The following is a 19,761-nucleotide window of genomic DNA, read 5'->3' on the forward strand; positions in this document are numbered from 1 at the left end:
TCTGCTCTTCTCAAGCTCTCAGGGTGGAGGCGTTTAGGGGTCAGATCAAGGCTTAGTGCTCTGAAATGCTGCCTCCTGGCTCCAGAGTTTGCATGCAGGGCCTCTTCCCTTGTCTAAACTGTCAGAACACCTGTAAATAAATGCTGCTTTGTTTTTGCTGGAAAACCCTGTGACACCCCCTTCTCTCTTCCCTGGGGAGGGCTGTGAACCGGGTCCAGGCGTGGAGCTTACGGTCCACAGACCCGCCTGCCTGCAAGTGTGACAGCCTCCCAGAGGGCTGTATTGATTTTTTAAGAGGAGGAAAAAGGCATATAAAATTGGACTTTCCAACCTTCTTTGAGTAGAAATTGGTGCTTCCAAAGGGAATTTTAATTGGCTGGCTTTGCAGCTAAAATGTTTTCTACCTCTCTCTTTTTCTTCTTCACCCTGCCTCCGTTCATCCTTTTAGATTCCCCCAACCCCATTCACTTATACTTCCTGCTCTTGAGCATAATTGGGTCCTTTACTGGTGGGCTTCTGATTAGAAGACCTCAGGGTGTTGCTAAGTTTGAGCACCCTGGAAGGAAGGCAGAAGATGCTGGGGGAACAGCCAGCTCACAGAGGAAGGGGGTGGAGGGGGGAATGGCATCTGTGCTTGCTGTTCAGAGTGAATCATCCTTCAAATTGAAAATCTTGATTTCCAGTGCCAGTGACAATACTTGTTGAAGAAGTACAAATGTTTTCTGCTTCTTGTAATCCACTTCTTGCAAATATTAGTACTCTGGAAAAAAGATTTATTTTAATAATGTGAGTTTTAGGTTTTTTTTTTCTGTAGTTAACATTGTTTTATTACCCTATATCCTTGCCAGAAAGCGCATTTTAAGAGTTTCAATTCAAAATTAAATATGACCTCAGTGTTTTAAAATACAATTACATTAACTGTCCATTTAATAGTTGCTTAAGATTTTTTTGGCCACTAATGTATAGTCAATATACTTGTCTGATATTAAATACAGGGTTTTCAGCCATGCTCACCAGCTAACGTGTTCCAGCTGCAACAATAAATGGGAGCAAAGGCTTTCTGAGAAAGTGAGCTACAGAAAGTTGTTCCCAGATGAAACTGCAGTGTTCTCTTATATCATCAGCTATGCTTTTCTTTAAAAACTCCACTGTGTTTGATAATAGGGAAGGATCCATTATTTATTTAGAACTGTACAAACCAATTTACAAGACAGGTAATTTAGTGGCAGGATTATTTATTAATGAGCCCAGTACACAAGTTAATGGGACTAAACCCTGTGGAGGTCATCCCTCCTATACAACACATGCCTTTTGGAGAGAAATGAGAAGTAGTGTCTTCAGAACATTCAGTTATTCTTTTAACATTTAATTTAAGACACGTTCCCTTGCTAAGATGCAAAATGTTTTTGTTTCTGAATTGCATCACAACAAAGTAGTCTTGGAGCTGTCTGGAGATCAATTTTGTCAACCATGTTAGGGGTAGATATGTTTAACTCCTGTTAGTACCAAAGGTCTGAGAACCAGGAAAAGGGGCCCTGGCTTCCCAAGGTCAGGCACATCCCGCCATCCCTGACGCATGCTTTGCATCTGCAATGCTCTGTCCCATTGCTCACCGCACATTTCAGAATTCCCAGTCACTGTGGGAGGGGCATGTGTGTACCTGCTTCCTAGGAGTGGGCTTCCTTCTCATGTCTGTTTTCCCCCAGAATTGATACCAAGGCAGTGATTGCAGAGGGCCCACCAGAGCCCTCTACGTGTCTGGGGTGGGGGTAGGGAGTTCTCCCCACTTAGGGACCCCTTGCCTCTTTCCACAACGATCCAATGGCCACCTCTTGGAAGACTGAAAAACCTAATGGAGAAATGAGGGGCAGCATAAGTGACCTACATAGAATGTAGTCTTTGAAATTCAACCTTTATCTATAGTCAGAGAATGAAAATAGAGCTAAGTATGCTATTTAATTTCATCTTTCTTGTGTTTCATCTCATTATGCATTTGATTGCCTTATATCTGGAGCAGGGAATGGAGCTGCCATGAAGGAGACCCACTTAGTTTTGTGTCTTCAAATCCGAAACACTTCCAGATTTTGACTGTAGAGTCCTATCAAAGCAAGCAAAATTGGAAGTGATGTCCAGTCCCTGGGCTTTAACAAACTTTGTTATTCGGCAGACTGCTACAAAATCTGAAAAGGCAGAGAAATGTAGCTTTCACTGTTTAGAAAATCTTTGTGGGTTTTTCTTCCCCCCAGGGAATGGTTTTCAGCAAATTATTCATTGGAAAAATGAAATCTGAAATGCAGGTGTTTTTCAGTGCACATGCTATGGTGGCTGTGCTAACACCGTTGCATCTTGTTTACTCATTCGCTCAGCAGGCAGGCATTGAGCACCAATAATGTGCCAGATAGGACCCCAGGGCTGTGAGGCAGGTTGAGATCAGCTCCATGATAATGCATGGTTCTTCATTCACATACCTGGAGTAGCCTTCGTGGCGAGCCCATCCAGCTGACTTCATGCAGCCCAGGCTGACATCTGCCCTAGCAAAAAGCCTGCCCTGCTGTTTACCAAGCCACGTAGAACAATACTGTGGCTTTTATCACCCCTGGGTTCTGCTTCCAGAGGGCTGAGTGTGAGGAAGATGATGGGCCTGGGACAATCTAAGGCCTAGGCCTCTTACCTGTAAAAATGTTGTGTGGGTTGGTCATCGAGGCATTTAAATATAAACATGGCCTTTCTTTAAGAGTATAGACCAGAAAAAAATAAAAAATAAAAAAGGGTATAGATCAGAAATGCCCAGTGGGCTGCTCCCTACAAACCTGAATCTCTATAGTATAGGCACCTAGTCGGTCTTCTTGGAAGTGTCTAGAACATAAAAACTAGATTCGACCCTCAGATTCCCGTTGTCTTTGAATTGATAAGGTGGTAGGTCTTGGCTGTAGTCTTATGGTTTAGGGGAAACTTTATAGAAGTTACATAAACATAAGAGAATAGACCCAAATACTATATAGGAAATACACTATCAAAAATAGAGCATGTAGGGATGCCTGGGTGGCTCAGTGCTTGAGTGTCTGCCTTCACCTCAGGGCGTGATCTCGGGGTCCTGGGATCAAGTACTGCATCAGGCTCCCTGCAGGGAGCCGGCTTCTCCCTCTGTCTCTCTCTTTATGTCTCTCATGAATAAATAAATTTTAAAAAACAAATTTTAAAAAAGAATAGAGCATGTAAACATAGGGTCTTTTAATTATAAGGAGTAACTGTTTTCATTTCAGCAATGATTAAGAATACTGCAGGTTCATGGTCCAGAGAATAAGGTCTTTGGAATCAGACAGACTCTAGTTCAAATCCTGGTTGCATCCCTTATGCATTAGTTACTATCACATAACTTCTGGACTCGGTTTCATCTTCTGGAACATAGAGATAATATCTCCCTCGGGTTATTGGGAGGAATAAATGCAGAACAGTTTTTTTAATTAAATACCTGGCACATGTTAGACAGTAAATAGAAACTGAAATTTTATGCAAGTGTTTACCTTGAATTTTTTCCCTATAGTTGATCCTCACTTTTCTTCAGTGGACTCCTCCTTTCCAAAATGCCATATTGTGTAATGAAGGTCTGACATTGAAACAGTTCTCTCGATGGGGACTTTGGTAGTCAGTTGCCTTGACCCCCTGGCTGACCTTGACTGTGTTATTGAGAGGGTTGGGATATGAAATTGCATGTTCAAAAGCTAATCTTCTTTACCCATCTTGACTATAGCCCTGAGATTTTCCCATTCTCCTGCTACTTTCTTTTATACTCCTAACACCTGTTTATTGTAGGGAGCAAATGCCCTCAAATTGATATTTCAGTTCCTCTATTTCCCCAAAATCTTATATCCCAGAGCAAGCCCTTGTGGGAAATGTATGTCTTTTTCCTTAGGTGTCCTTGCAAAAATTTAATGGCACAGAACAATTAGAAGCGTGTAATGACCTTCTTGCACTATCATTCTGTCGTTTGGGCACAGACACTGATTTTCCTTATCTTGGCATGTGAAGGAAGGAGTCTGATTCCTGTCTATTTCTCCTAAGCCTACAGTGGCACACACCCTCAGCAGAGCAAAGGAAGGCCACACAGAGTCTTTGAGGGCATTGGAATGGGCAGCTGTGGAGATCGTGCAGGTTGGCCCAGCAGAGAGACACCAGGCTGTAGAGGGTGCTCAGAGCAGGTGGCTGCTTCCCTGGGCTACATGTGTTATAGAGTCAGCCTGAAAAGATGCTTGCAGTTGACCAGATGCCCCATTTTGAAGTCTGGATGTGACAGTGAGGCTTTTACGATTCTTGTTCACAGACCGGTTCATGTTTGTCCCTTTTCCAGGTGTGAAGAGAATTATTGAATAATATGCAGCTATCTAACCCCAAAGATCCTTTGGGGGGGGAAAGTACCCATATGGGAGTACCAGTAATTTGATGAGACTGGTTGAAATGACTCTTTAAAAATTATATTTTTACAGATATTTTTCAACAAATGAACTAAATTTATTCTTATTGACAGACTTGTAATCTACTTAAGTAACAATTTTATTAGGACCTTTTTATACCTCGTTCATGTTAGCTATTTCTTTGTTAAACCATTTCATTGCCAATGTATAAGCATCTTACTTATAAGAAGCTAAATTAAGCTGGCAAAGAGGAATCTACCTCTGGTGTATGAAATGTTAGAAAGCTGCTCTGCTCCCTGCTTCAGTGGTGAAAAGCAAATGCAACACAGACATAAGGCTATTTGAACTCTTTATTTGCCACATTTACAATATTAATAACAGCGTTTCTAGAAGTTGTCACATCAAGTAAAAGATCTTCATTCCAGGCTGTCTTTTGGGGCCAAATTGAGACTGGATGCATGCATTTAATAAATTGTAGTCTCAAGTAGTCATTTTTGTAAATAATTAGTTTCAGTGAAAGAATAAGTTAGCATATTGTATGCATGTAATGTTGCAAATGTACATACAGCAAACTTTGCTATTAATCAACAGTCAAGCACCGCAAGTGGGGTCTCATACATAATGAATTGTGCTTAAGCCTCATGGGTTTCTTGATAGAAAAATAAAAGAAAACACAAGTGTAGTAAGCTTTTGAATAAAATTTAACTAGATTGCTCTGCATCCTGTAATTGTTTTGGAATCATTAGGGACCTGATAATTCATCTATAGTTTTGGGGTGTTTTTATCTTCATCTGTCAAATAGTAGAGATTTTAATGATATGTTAAAGTGTTGATAAAATACAATTTTCCTTTTAACAATTTGAACATTTAGGGGAGAAAGCAAATAGGCTTTTTTTAAGGCTTCTAGTCTGCCAAGGATACTATTTAAATCATGTTTTTAAAATGTTTTATTGCTTATGTGTTTAAGAATCATTTTCAAAAAGAAAAAATATATAGTTCTCATGACCTGTCCCTTGTATTGAGGAGTTGAAAATTTACATAAAATTTTCTGGGTTTGGAGGGTGTTTTAAAATACTACTGTAAATTCCTCTGTGGTCCTGATTAGGTTCTGACATTAATTTGAGCCCCGAATTTTGAGGGCTTAGGATGCCCATTAAAAACTGATATCCAATTTAAGCAACATACCTGTGACCACCCAGAAAGTGAGTAAATTGGGGCCCAGTTAAATTTTACTGCCTCTTCCTCCTCCTATTGTTGACCTTGGGACATGAACCATCGGTGGCCTCTGATAGGATCATAAATGTAGAATTCATTTTGGAGGGGGTGTGATTGTGGGGGTGGAAGGCATCGAGGCAAGGAGCAGGATTTATGTCCATCTTTGTTATGAACCACACTATAAAAGCTCACCAAGGGTTTGCAGAGCACCTGTCAGAACTCCAGCGAGCCCTCCTGCCGGGACGGTTGAAAACACCACCTTCCCCATGAAGCCGTCCCCACGACTTCTGTCCAGACTGAGAGTGGTGGGCTCCCTTAGCTACTGCTTTCCCCCCATCGTACAGTAGCAAAGTCTCTTCGTTTCATCGTGAATGACCTGTGGAAACAGACTCTAAAACCGAACACGTGAAAGTCAGTCTGTAAACTCACGTGTTATGAGTAGTGGCAGCTCTTAAACCCTTTAGATGCGCAAGTGTACGAATCGTGTTCACCGCTGGTTGTGCAAACTTCAGCGTGATGCTGATACCTCACGTTGCGTCCTCCCTTCTTTCTCAGCTATGTCGTGCTCCCAGGGCGGTGTGAGAAGCCCACACGCTGTTGGAACGGCCCATACATGGTCACGGGAGCCACGGTGAGGCTCGCCCTTCTTCCTCATCTCTGACTCAGCTCTACTGTTGGAGGCCGATGTTTCTTAGTACCAGCATCAGCACTTTGACTTTTCCTCCCTCCTTCTTTTTCCTAGTTTAGAAGTTCAGACAACTGAACAGACTCCATCACACCTGAGTGGTGGTATCGCCCGACAGATGCTGGCCACCGGGCTGTGTCACAGAGCCATTGCCCACAGTGTCCGCCCATTGGACAGCGTGCAAAGCCCATGTCAGGGGAACATGGGATTGTCGAAAGGCAGAGTGGAAAGTTGCTGGCACCGCCTCTGTGTCTTTACCTTCATGTTCCTTCTCTTCTCGGTTGTGCTACAAACACTGCATGCCCTCGTCACTAAGCCGTATGCATAATGGATCCTCGATAATTGCTTGAAGAGGATCAAGCCACAAAATTCAATTGGACTACAGAGCTTAAAAATCTTGATTCGGCCTTCCCGTTTAAAAAAAAAAATCTGTTTTGATCATAGGTAGCATAATTTATTTCTTGTCTTCCATCCTACCACTGGAAAAAAAGCAACTGAGCTTTAGCAAGAAAGTATAATTAAATGCAGGACAAATCCATCAGACACAAACACAAGAGACTCTGCTAGAGGTCTGTTAAATTAGACATAATTGTGCATTTGCCAGTGATATTTAACAGCAGTATCCACATGTTTTAAAATCACCTCTATTGCGATTTTAAAGTTTTGCTGGAAACATGCACCTTCCTGAGGCTGTGGGGTCTGGCGCTCTACCCTGGAGTCCACGCTGTGTCCTGGAGCCAGAGAAGGGGAGATTTGCTCATCTAGCTCAGCTTGGGAAATGTTTCTCTTCGTAAGAGTGTCTAAAATGCTGATGTGGCCAAGGTTCTGGACTCTTCTTCCCACTACAGGCTGTACCCCAGTATCCGTGTGTTTTCACACAGGCCAGTCTCCCCACCCTGCTAAAGGACACAGCCTTGGTCTCCTGCCAGATTCCGGATGAACTCCCAAGGAACGCTTGTCCCGGGTTGGGGCTCTTTTCTTAGGTGAGCCTCCAGAATCACCAATTAATGTTCCCAACCCCCGTAAGACTGAATTTTATCCTTTGAAGACAGAGATATTGGAAAGGGACCGGGGTCGGAAAAAGAGATTTTTGAATGCCCGGCCGTCCGCCCCCTGGGTGTAGCTAATGCTGCTAATCAGATGTGAGTAGCTTAGAACTTCTGGCCTGTTTTCTTACATCAAGTGGGATTTAAGCCAAGTACATGACATTTTAATGTCTTCGGGAAGTAGAATCCACTGAGAAATGAAGATTTAGTGATTCTTTACTACCAGTGAAGTCTTGAGGCACCCCCATACCTGAATACCCAAATCTCCTGCCAAGCTGATTGAGTCATAAAACGTTGAGCAAATTTGCAGCATGGGAAGACGCTGGAGGACGTGGGGTCAGGGATGCTCGTCCAGGTTTCCTTCCGTGGTGCCGGCCCTTGATGCACTGGTGCACCTTGGGCACTGCTCTCTGTGGGGCTAGCCCTCCTGGCCCCCTGCAGGCAGCTCCCGGCACTCCCCAGCGGGCTCCCACTTCTGCAGCTGCCATAGCCTGAGCCCGGTGTGTGCCACCTGGCCAAGGGTGCCACACCGGATGGGAAGGGCCGTGGGCCTCCCATGTGGTGGGTGGATAACTCAGAACCTCATCTGGCGGGGGCCGTTCCATTTAAACTTGGTCCAGTCACCTTGTGGCCTGCTGCCCACCGTGTGATGCTCCTTTGTTCCCCTCGCTCTCTAATTGAAATCCGTGTCTTGACGTGTCAGCTACGTGGCAGGTAGGAAGCACAGCTTTCTCCTGAACACCATCTAGGCTCATGTATGCAGTGCTGTGGGGTTATGGGTTCTCCCTCCATGTACGTAGGTAGGGCATCGTGGCCTCATTAACAGATGTTTTAGAAGTTTGCTCTACATTATATGGTCTCATTCATTTGGGGAATATAAGAATTAATGAAAGAGAATAAAGGGAAAGGAGAGAAAATGAGTGAAAATATCAGTGAGAGTGACAAAACATGAGAGACACCTAACTGGGAAACGAACTAGGGGTAGTGGAAAGGGAGGTGGGCAGGGAGTGGGGTGACTGGGTGATGGGCACTGAGGGGGACACTTGGTGGGATGTGAGCACTGGGTGCTATGCTCTATGTTGGCAAATTGAACTCCAATTTAAAAAAAATTTTTTTTTAATTTAAAAAAACCTCAAAAAGTAAAAAAAAAAATAAAAATAAAAAAAAATAAAAAAAAATAAATAAACAGTTCTAGAGCCTCTCCCCACATTCCTGGGTCCTGATTTGGGCTGAAGGGCACATGTGAAATCTGAAATACTTCCACAGTGGAACGTTCTTTCTCCAAGTCCTGGAAGAGAAGAGGTCAGGGCTACATCCCCAAACAGGTCACGACTCCAGGACAACCTCACTCGGGGCTCTCTTTCTCGCTGGCGTTCCGGGGACTTCCCCTGGAGGGTGTTGTCCGGGGATTGCCAACAATTGCATATTTCTTGAAGAAACCCTTAAACCACATATGATTGCCTGTTTGCTCTCGTACGGTGTGCCCAGTGCTCTCTATTGTCATCTGTTAAAAAAAAAAAAAAAAGCCCAATCAAGCCAAAGTCATTGGTCTGCCCCTAGCCAGCCCTCTCGTGCCAGGTTGAAGTAAGGCTGGGCCGGGGTGCGTCCAGTGTCTCAGTGTCGGCCTCAGGGTGGCTCTTGTTGCTGATGAGTGGCATCCTGAGAGCAGGTCTCGGCGACGCCGCCGTGTCCCGTTTCTGCGCTGTCCCCGCGGATCACAGGACAGCGGACTTGCCGGCCGGCCGCCGGCTCTGGGCCCCGCCTGGTGCCTGCCCACGGACAGGTGCGCGGCGCCGTGGTGGCGGGAGGCAGGCTCCCAGGGAGGCTGGGGCGTGGGCCTCCGCGAGCGTGGAGCGTGGGCCACGGAGCCCGTAATCAGCGGGGCTTCGGGGCTGGTGGGGAGGGCAGCCCGGAGAGACTCCTCCGTAATCAGCGTGGCCGCCGGCGGGGCTCGCTGCCGTCCCACCGCCGCTCGCCGCAGGGCCGTGCGCGAGGCAGGGCTGCGGGAGGCAGGGCAGAGAATAAATTTCGTTTTATTGTAGAAATGGAAATTTGTGTCATGGCTTTAAAAATCTGGTTTTATGTGTGTGTTTAATGCCATTCATTTTAAATGTAGTATCATAAATCCTTGCTTCAGAAGCAAAGCTGTTTAATTACATTTCACCCATGAATAGTTACCTAATGCCAATAGAGAAAGAGTTAAAAAGGAGACCTACAGAGTAAATCAGAGGTTGAGATCTTTAGCACAAGCATAAAAAATCAATTTAAGATGAATTTTACTACTATAAAAATTCTTCAAATATCCTTTTAAGAGTTGGAAATGCTAGTAGGGACACAGCTCCCATTCGAGTCCCTCAGCCACGTGGAGGACACGGCCACCAGCCTGGGTAGGGCCTCCGGTGCCCAGACGCCCCCGTGGCACTCAGGAGCCTCCGATGGAAGCAGGTGGCCGGTGGGTCCTGAAGCCCTTGCTCCTTGGTTCGGGTTGCCCGGTCTCCCGTGATGTGTGCCCCTGGCCCAGGGACCCCATCGGCCACGTGGGTGATGGCTCAGAGCACCCCACAAGCTCTGATACCATCTGTGGCCATGAGAGGCTGGCCTTGGACAGTCCCGGGGGGGCAACATGGGGACCCAGGCGGTCCCTGCCCCTCTCCTGCCTCCTCAGGAGGGAAGGCCCCCATGGGCTGAGAGCAGGGACGTGGGCACCTCAGCTGGGTCCACCTCCCGTTTGGGCAGGTGTCACACAGATTGCTGCCTGCTGGTGGCCCAGGCCTTTGCGGCCACGCTGTCCCCCCAGGGGACGTTGGCCTTGCTTCCTGGCAGCGGCCCCAGGCTCTCCGCAGCGCACACCTGCTCTCCCTCCACCCCCGGGGGGACGGCCGGGCACCTGACGCTGCTCCCCACCCTTGTTTCCAGTATTGTCAGCGCGTGTTTATTTGTACGGGAGGAACAGTGTGCGGACAGAGGGACTGGACTTGCTCGAGTTGAATAACGTTTGAGGGGCGCCTGGGTGGCTCAGCAGTTGAGCATCTGCCTTTGGCCCAGGGTGTGATCCCGGGTCCTGGGATCGAGTCCCGCCTCGGGCTCCTCGCAGGGAGCCTGCTTCTCCCTCTGCCCATGTCTCTGCCTCTCTCTCTCTCTCTGCCTCTCTCTGTGTCTCTCATGAATAAATAAATAAAATCTTAGGAAAAAAATATGAAGGATGTTTGAGCCGGGCATGGGAAGTTTGAACCCTTCCCCGACCAGATGTCCTGATGGAGGGAGACCAGGGCAGGGAGGAGGTGCTGTGTCCACGCCCAGGAGCACCTTTGTGAGGCCCTAGAGCTGCTCCGCTGGCTCCGAGGTACCCCTCTATTGCTCTGGGGTCCAGGCCGGCCATGGGCCCATCCACAGGAGTTCCCACCCACGGAGATCTCGGGAAGATGGTGGCTCCGGGGCCCGCTCTGTCCATCGGGGGTCGGCAGGATGGCTGGACCGTGGCCAGCACCTCGGGGCATGCGTCTGTCGTCCCTCTCTGCCTGTTTGCGTCTGTGGGCTCAGTTCTTTCTTCCTTCTGTCCAGTCCCTCATTACCACTGTCCATGTGCAAGTGCTTAGAGAGCCTTCCCTGATCCACTGTCTGTTCTACTTTGGAAAACAGCATAAAGGGTGTTTCTGTGCATCCCAAACAATGAAGCTTATTTCTGCAAAGATCCAAGGCCATCAGTGGAGACTCTCATTTCCATGGAATGCCAGGCATGAAAGACTTGGACTCCGGCATAGGATCGTGTGCAGGACCTGCTTAGAGGTCGTCAGGGGTTCTCTGCAGCTCTAGCGTGAAGCATACCTGCTTCCAGATGTGCAGTGGCCTGTGCGTGCCGGTGGCCTTCTCACACAGGCGGCATCAGGCTGTGCTCTCGGGGACTTGAGTCTCACTGTCATCCCTGCATTGGGCCACATGGCCCAGTGAGTGGTGACCCTCGTAAGGCTGCTGTGTACAAGGTGAAAAAGGTAGGCTGTGGACTGACGCCCGCGTGCGCATCCTCAGCACACCTGCACCTCCCCTGCCACCGAAGCTTCAGTAGCAGAGGATACTAGACAGGCTGTGCCCTCCAGGCCCGGAGCCGCTAGGAAGCCTGCCACCTGTCCAGGGCCTTGGAGGGTAAGGAAGGAAAGTCAGCTGAAGAAATCAGATGTGGTGCTGGTGCTTTGGTGGGTGTGGGGTCCCGGGAAAGTGAAATGAAAACTGGATCCATCATGAAAGCGTAGGACTCCGAAGCAGCAAGAGTAAAGCCTCTCCGTGGGGATCTCCCCAGAGACCCAGCACCTGCCAAAAGTAAGTCAGCTCTGTGAGAGGCAGCTACTGGGTCCCTTGGACAGAGGAATTAGACCCCGAGGGCAAGGAGCAAACTGAACGGAGTCTCAGGTATGTTGGTTTAAGTTTAAGGAGATAAAAGGAAAAAAGTGACCGTAGTGATTGAACTAGGGAACTGGGAAAAAAAAAGAAGCCAGAGCACAGTGACTGACATGAGCCTCGCAGAACGACGGGCACACGGATTAGACACTGCAGCGTGAGACTCTGTAGGCTAGAAGCAGACCCCAAGGAAATCCCCCAGAACGCAGCTCAGAGCAGTGGAAAATCCTGAATGTGCTGTTGTGTTGAAATTCAGTGGGGCTGGGGAGGGGGTTGATGAAAATGCAGGTGAATTACTTTGGTAATATTTCTGTTAAGTACCTTTGATAACACATGGCGATTTTGCAGAGGAACGACAGAGACCCACGTGCGCCTGTGAGTCTTAGGAAGGGGCAGCCACACGCCCACTGGGGCCACTTCTGTGCTTGTCATCCAGGCTCTGTCCCGTCCTGCCAAATACAGGAGCCTGTGTACTAGGCTGTTCCTTCCTGGAATCACCTCTTGGTGTCAAAGATGAGTTGTGTTTCTTAAAGCTAAAGGTGGAAACGTGGCTGGAAGGCACCCCACGCCCTCCCACAGGCACCTGCCCACTGCTGCGCCGCGCAGCGGGCACACATCCCGGGGAGACTGCTATGGACTTACATGTTTCTGTTTGCTTTTCACACGTGTGGACGCAGGGCCGGAGGTTTATTATGCGCCTGTTATCACTTTTGCAGACCCACAGAGGCCCCCGCTCTTCCCGAGCTGCTCGGCTGTCCAGAGGAAATGACGGAGCCGCTGGTGCAGTGCGTGGCCTGGCTGGATGCCTATTTCCGTGAGCCCTCGGTCCTCCCGGGCCTCCCCTTGCCCGCGATTCACCATCCCATTTTCCAGCGAGGTCAGTAACTCCGCCGCCTCTTAGGGTTTTGCTCAGGGAGCTTGACTGATGAACTATCACTTACATCGCAGCCCATTTTATCGACTACACTGACTTGGTATTTTTACATCATCTAAACAGAGACAGCATGTGGCCACACTATAAGGACAAGAGTTCACGATCTCCACCCATTCCAAATGCTTGTGTTAGTTTTGGCACATGGTCACATAATTCTTGGCAAAGGCAGTAAAAATGATGCATGCAGATCGACTCTTGACTCTTGTTGGCTGAAAGGTTTAAATGGGAACACATCTGAATAGCAGGGAATTTTTCAATAAGCTTATTGTTAACTTAAACTATCTGCTTGCCAACAGCACAGAAAATGAGGCTTGTACATGGACAATTAGCCACTTCCATAAACTCGGCTGGTGACATTTACATCAGAGTGGGTAGCGGCGTTGTGTTGTCGCGGACAAGTTTTCAGTCTCATTTCTCAAGCTTGCCGTAGTTGGATACCGTGTTCTTAAAGCACGAATTGAGAACTCATTGCCTAATGTAGCCGGCTCAAGGCACATGGTCTGTGGTCGCCGAAAAACATTTTCCCAGACGCTTCCTTTTAAGTTGTTTGTGCCTTAATTATGTCAACTAAAATTACTATAGACACACAGCAGAGGTTTCTTTGGCATAGTAGTGATTTTTTTTTTTACTCATTTTAATATAGATGCATGTGTATATATATACACATAAATATGTAGATGTATGCACACGTATACTCAAGGGGAAAAAAAACTACCCTGAGGGTTTAGGTAAGGCAAATTTAGGGGATCCTGGGTGGCTCAGTCCGTTGAGCATCAGACTCTTGGTTTTGGCTCAGGTCGTGACCTTGGGGTGGTGAGATCAAGCCCCACGTTGGGCTCTGTGCTCAGCAGGGCATCTGCTTGAGATTCTCTCTCTCTCTGCCTCTCCCCCTAAAATAAGCATATCTTTAAACTTAAAGCAATCTTGAGTTTCAAAACCGAGCATCCTAAATATGTTTAATGGCATTCTAATAGCTGCCATGATTTTTAGCAAAAAGGAACTTAAAAGTAGAGTAGAATTTTCAGGGGCAGTGACTAGAGAAGCTCCTGGAAAGCTGAGCTCACACCTGAGTTGATTAACAAGGTCAAACAAGTGAACAGATAATACCTTGAGCATTTTCGCACATAATGAACTGAAACGATACAAGTGTAATGAGCAGGGCCCCCTATTAGCCCCCTGCGTCGTTCAGACGGTTTCCAGGAGGGGTGTGGGAGCTCCGGTGGGCTTTGGCACATCGCTGTGCGCAGGTGCTGGGTGGGCCCGGTGTCCGGGGAGGGGTGAGGGGGGCACAGCCACTCCATAGTAGTGGGAGCCAACTGGCTGCCCTGAGGCTGCAGGGAACCTGGCGTGGCCACAGGACTCGAATGTGGCTTCTTTTTTTTTTTTTTTTTTTTTTTTCCTTTTGTGGCTTCATTTCTGAAGTAGGGGCTGGGAAATCCTGGTGCCCTGAACTCCTCCGTCTGCTGTCGCCACGTGGAGAGCACTGCTGTGCCACTGGGAGCAGGAATTGCCCGGCTGGCTTTCCAGTCTTTGAGTCCGTTGAATCTTGGAGCAGAGATTTAAGGTTTTGAAATTTTCAAGACAGAAAAATTAGAAAACCAAGCAGGGAAGGGGGGCAGGTAGGAAGTGAGCTTATAAAATCCTGAGGTCCTCAGTGTTTGAAGAGGGTTGGGACTGGCCACCCTCACCCCGCCTCCCTGGCACCAGGCCTGCACCAGGCCATCTCCTCATTCAACCCCCACGGTCAGTGCGGGTGACCAGAACGAGCCGGAAGCTGCTGCTGGGGTGAGGACGAAGGCCATGCAGCCCAACCTGGAAGGCCTTCCCTCGCGGATGAGCGCCCACGGTGCTGGCAGGCACTTCCACTGGGGCCAGGTCCTCCTAGCCCGGTTTGGGGGAGACAGCCTCCAGCACCCTCCTGGGGGCAGGGTCCCCCCGGCCGGCCCCGCCTCCTGGCGGTTAGTGGTTGCTGCGGGCCAGGATTTCCCACGCCCGAGCATGTGCAAGCCAGGTTTTTCTAATTTAGCTCAATCACTTACTCCCAGGCCAGGACCAGGTGTGGGGATTTTACGGTTTAAGAAGGGAGGTGGTGGCTGGTTATAATACAATTGCTAACACGGAGTTAATTGGCACTAACCCCCAGATGTGGTGACACCCGTTTCTATCCGGTGGTGGTTGGCCTCGCTCTGTTTCTACTTTGTATCTTGTAGCACCAGTGAAATCACGGTGAGGGCAGGTCCCTCACCACGCGAGGAAAGATCTTTTGGCAACCTCGGAAACCTCTAGAAACTGGGCACTAACATAAAGAAAGAAACTTTTGCAGATTGGGAGGCATGGGTACTTTTTAATGTGGAATACATGGTTTTGTTTTTTTAAAACGAATCGTATTTTCTGTGCGTCTTAATTTTTGGACACATTTAACGTGCGTTTGCGTAGCACGTTTTCAGCATGGTCCTGCCTCTGCGGTTTAGACCAGGTCAGCCTGTTTCGTCTTGTTGTAAAACCATAATCCTGACCGAGCTCACCCTGGAGCTCCAGCCCTTAACCTGCCCGTCCTCAGGCACGGCCTGTACCGCGGGGGAGCCCCCGGGGCCAGGCCCCCCTGCATTCCAAGGGCCTCTCTTGTCCGTGGCAAGGCTGCTGCGCCGTTTCAGGATCTTTCATGAGACGAGCGTGCTCTTCACCCCGGGTTCATTGTTAAGGCTGGTCACCCCGTGCGCCGAGGTAAGCCATACGAGATTGCAGTTTTTGTGGGTTAAAACTTAACAAATACTGGAAATTTCACATAGTTCAACTTCTTATCTTGGACATCTTCCCAAGTTGGATTAGTAACAAGTTAATTGTCTGGGGTTTTGTGCCAAGGAGCCGAGAAGCTGTCTTTCCTGACCAGAAGTCTGGAGGTGTGTCTGGCCGCCTCTTGGAGCCACTGCAGGGGGGGCTCTCCGTGGGACGGGGGCTGCGGCTCCTGGGAGTGAGGTTCACGTGCTGCTCAGGAAATGACGAGAAAAGTGCGTGTTGGATAAGCTGTATTTTAATTTTCTTATGAGCTTGTGTTTTTAGTGGAGGGCATCTCCTAAAACAAAAAAATTGTGTGTGGGTTTTGGTTTATTTATTTTTTTTTTTTGGAGTTTTGGGGGTTGCTTTTTGCTAATCTGCTTTATTGAAGTAGCAACAGGACCATTTATTGTCGCCACTGTGATGGAGAGCCGGCAGTCTTGAGGCGTAATGAAGCAGTTTAGGGAGTCAGGTGCTCCCCTCTCAAGTTCTCGCAAAGGTCAACGTTAGTTTAGAATTAGAGTAAGAATTCAGTTTTTTCTCCAAGAAATAGTTATTGAATGAAGCCATTGGTCTTGAGATAAACCTTAATGTTCCTTTTATAATGAAATACTAAAGTTCTTTCCTGTTAATATTTTCTGGCTTTATATTTACTTATTAAAGGTATTGTAGGGGATGCCTGGGTGGCTCAGTGGTTTAGCGCCTGCCTTCATGATCCTGAGGTCCTGGGATTGAGTCCCACGTCGGGCTCCCTGCATGGAGCCTGCTTCTCTCTCTGGCTGTGCCTCTGCTTCTCTCTCTGTGTGTCTCATGAATAAAAAAAATAAAATCTTTAAAAAATAAAATAAAGCTATCGTAGCGCCATTGCACAATATGCATCTTCATGTACCCTTCGTAGTCTGTGCTAAAGCAGGTAAAAAAATACAAGTAGCAAAAAAAAAAAAAAAAATACAAGTAGCACCTTGCCAGAAGCAGTACTTCACAGAGTTCAGGAAAAGCAGACCCAGGGGAAACTGAGACCAGCTTTCAGATTCAGGATGTGTGTGCAAGCTTTCTTCCCCTCCTCAGCTGTCCCCCGTGTCGAGGTACCAAGAGCAGGCGGGTACCCTGCCAGGCTGGGGTGGGGGCTCCCTTCCCAGGTGTCCCCCCACCACCCGCAGACCCCACAGGAGGCAGCCCCGCAGACCGAACCCCGCGCCCTGCAGGGCGGTGTGAGCCCTGGGGTGTAGATGGTGGTGGACCCCAGCTGCTCCTTCCAGTGTCGTCTCACAGATGATGGTTTTCAACAGATGAGTTCTGAGTTTTCTTTTCAAAGTGACTGCAATGTTCCCTTTTAAATGAAATATTTAACACTTTAATAATTCCTTCGTCACAGCTATTAGCTTGTAGCTATGAAATCCAGTTGCATGACAGTAGTAAAATCTGCATTTGTTAAACCTGCTGGCGAGTAGTTTTTTTTTTTTTTTTGTAACTTCTCTTAGGAAACCTCAGAAAGGATTCTCATATTTGTGTATCTCAGTTGAACACCCTCTTTCCGAAGGGTCTCTGCTGAAAGCCCTGCCAGAGAGTTACGGGAAAGGCCTTTCCAGGGTGAATTAATTAATTTGCCCACTGTGTCCTGGAAGACAGTCCCACTGTGCCGGGCGCCTTCCAGTGGAGGCCTTGTGAGTCCTGGAAGGCAGTTGGACCATGAGGAGGTAAGTAGCATCATTACCTCGGGTCCTCACCAGAGACAGCTCTTTAAAATTAAAAATCCATCTCAGAGAGCCAAGCAAGAGCTAATCATGCCAACCCCAAGCCCTCTGTTCCCGAGCCCCCAGCACAGCCCTTCTGCCCTCCCGGCTGCTGCTCACGTCCAGGAAATAACAGCACGCCCTGCCACCCTGGGCAGGCTGTCTCCCAGGAAATAAGGCCCCAGCCCTCTTCCCGTAGTGTCCCACGGCCAGTTTTGCTGTTCTTCATGTTGGCTCCTGTCAGTCCTGCACAGAGCCTGAGCCCATCTGCAGTGCGTGCTGCAGCAGAGACGGAGGGTTTTTTCCTAGCCTCCCCTGCATATCCACAGCAGGAGGCAGCTTTGTGCATTCACCAAGTTTGTACTATTATTTTTCCCTGGCCTTAAAAAAAAAATCTAATTTAAGGAGAGGATAATAGCTGGAGTAGAGGATGGCATTTACAGCTTCTGGTCGGTGGCTCTCCTGGTTCTCCCGTATTTTAAATGAGGCCTTATAAAAATTGTTGGCCTTGCGATGATATTACCTAGTCTGTAAACCTTTCGATGCCCATTTATTGATTAGAAAGAACAAGCTAACAACAGTGCACTTAAATTAAGTGGGAAAGAAAGAGCCGGTGAAAATGTGCTTTCAACCCTCTAGCTGCCGAGCGCCTTTTCGGGGGCAGCAGACGCTGCAAGCTGGCCCAGGGCGCGGGGAAGGTGCGGATCCGCAGGCCGGGGAGGACGCCGGGGTGTCCCGGGCAGGGGGTCTGACAGCGGGGGCGTCCCACTGCGACACGGACACCAGCCCGGCCTGTGTGTGCCTGGGCTTTGGAGCCACCAGGGGACAGGGCAGAGGCAGGCATGAGCCCCGAACACGCGCTGCACGGGACGGACATTGAGCCCCGGACGTGAGCGAGGCGGTGAGTGAGGCGATGAGCAAGGGGTGAGCGAGGCGGTGAGCGAGCTGGTGAGCGAGCTGGTGAGCGAGGCGGTGAGCGAGCCGTCTTCCTCATCAGGGACATTTACTTGCTTCCTGACATCGGGGCTGGAAGGGCCCTTCCCCATGATCCATCCCCAAGGCTCCAGGAGGCCTTGCTGGCGGGAGCGCTGCCCCCCCACCCCCGGACAGCCCCTTCTGTGTGGCCCTGAGACCTCATGCTCGTGGGAACCGGCGCTGAGGCCTGTCCCTGTCCTGGTGGACAGAAGCCCCCCCCTTCGTGGGCGTGTCACCCCTGGGCCGCCCGGCCCCCGTCTGCCTTAGACCGTGTGCATCACTTCTAGCTCCTCAGCCGAAGAACAGAGCTCAGTGACCAGAATTCTGCATCCCACAGTGAGGGTTTCCGAGGGTCGGGGGTCCCCAGCCTGTGCGGGGTGCTCTGCAGAGCCCCTGAGCGGTGGTGGCCCTGTTGGCACCACGGCCGCCTCCCCCCTGGGTTCTGGCTCCGTCTGGGGGTGGGGGACCGGCCAAGCCGGCTTAGAAACAATCCGTGTTCTTCACACTTAGCTCCAACTTGACTGATCGGCTGCATTTTGGCGTACGGGTGAACTTCACGGGCCAAAGAGCCTGGGGTTCAGATTATGTCTTAGTTCATTATTTCCTATTTTATTATGTAGTTTCCTGCCTAGCAGTTTTCCTTAGTATTTGTTTATTCTTTGTACTGTGCGAGCACATCTTGGATGAGGACCTTTTAGCTTCAGCTATGATTCATTTAGACAAACAGCTTTGTCAGGTTGCTCTTGACTCCCCACGCCTCCATCTGGGAACGCGTGTGTGCAGACACTCTGGACGGTCTGTTCATCAGTAATTTCTATACTCCTCACCCCTCCCCAAGACATATCAAAAAATCTTAAGATAGACAAATATATATATTTATATGTATATTTATCTGTGTACATATGTGTGTATATGGATATCACATATAAGCATGTACATGTTATATGTATATATGCCCTATTTTGAGAATTATTGCTCTAAAGGGATTCATTGAAACGGATCCCACTCTTACGAGAGCTTCTACAATGTACTTCACTCTATGCTAAGTTTGACCTTCCCAACTTAATGATTTTTGTTTGAGGCCTACAATTGCGTATGTAAGATGCCTCTTTGCTGTTGTAATGAACAGCTTTTAAACGTTTTAAGTTGTATATCCATACGTCTTCCTCATCTTGAGCTCTAGCCAAGTGAGAAAGTGGGAGAGCCAGTATGTCGTTCATCTTTTTGATTTGGAAGGTGTGAGAGCAAGATTGACAGCACTTCGGTGCCTGTACTGTCAGGTTACAGAGTCGCAGCAGGATGAGCGCTCCCTCCTGACTGTCTGAAGAGTGTTGCCAGGTGCCCACTTTGCCAGGATATCCCACAGTAGAGTGCTGTTGGCAAAGCCAGCTAGAACCATCAGGACGTGTCCAGATACTTCTGGCCCCAAGTGTGGTTTTTCTTTTAAATAGTTGGATGGAACAAAGAAAAAAAGAAAAGAAAAATAGTTGGATGCGTGAAGCTCTAGACTCTTGGGGAGACCTCTGAACAACAGAATCAGCTAGTAGAGGCGGGGAGACTGCTTCAGGTTCTGCATACCACGCTGCTTCTCTCA

The 19,761-nt window shown here is 48.5% G+C and overlaps 1 protein-coding gene across 2 annotated transcripts in view; it reads left to right on the plus strand.

The window, feature by feature from the left end:
- MGMT (O-6-methylguanine-DNA methyltransferase) overlaps positions 1 to 19,761 on the plus strand; it is a 280,956-nt gene that overhangs the window by 220,369 nt on the left and 40,826 nt on the right. For both annotated transcript variants that reach the window (XM_072740418.1, XM_072740417.1), the window contains exon 3: positions 12,467 to 12,627. In XM_072740418.1, coding sequence (XP_072596519.1) covers positions 12,467 to 12,627 — 161 coding nt within the window. The remainder of the gene's footprint in view (positions 1 to 12,466; positions 12,628 to 19,761) is intronic.

Source organism: Vulpes vulpes, chromosome 15 (assembly GCF_048418805.1).
Source record: "Vulpes vulpes isolate BD-2025 chromosome 15, VulVul3, whole genome shotgun sequence".
Taxonomy (NCBI): domain Eukaryota; kingdom Metazoa; phylum Chordata; class Mammalia; order Carnivora; family Canidae; genus Vulpes; species Vulpes vulpes.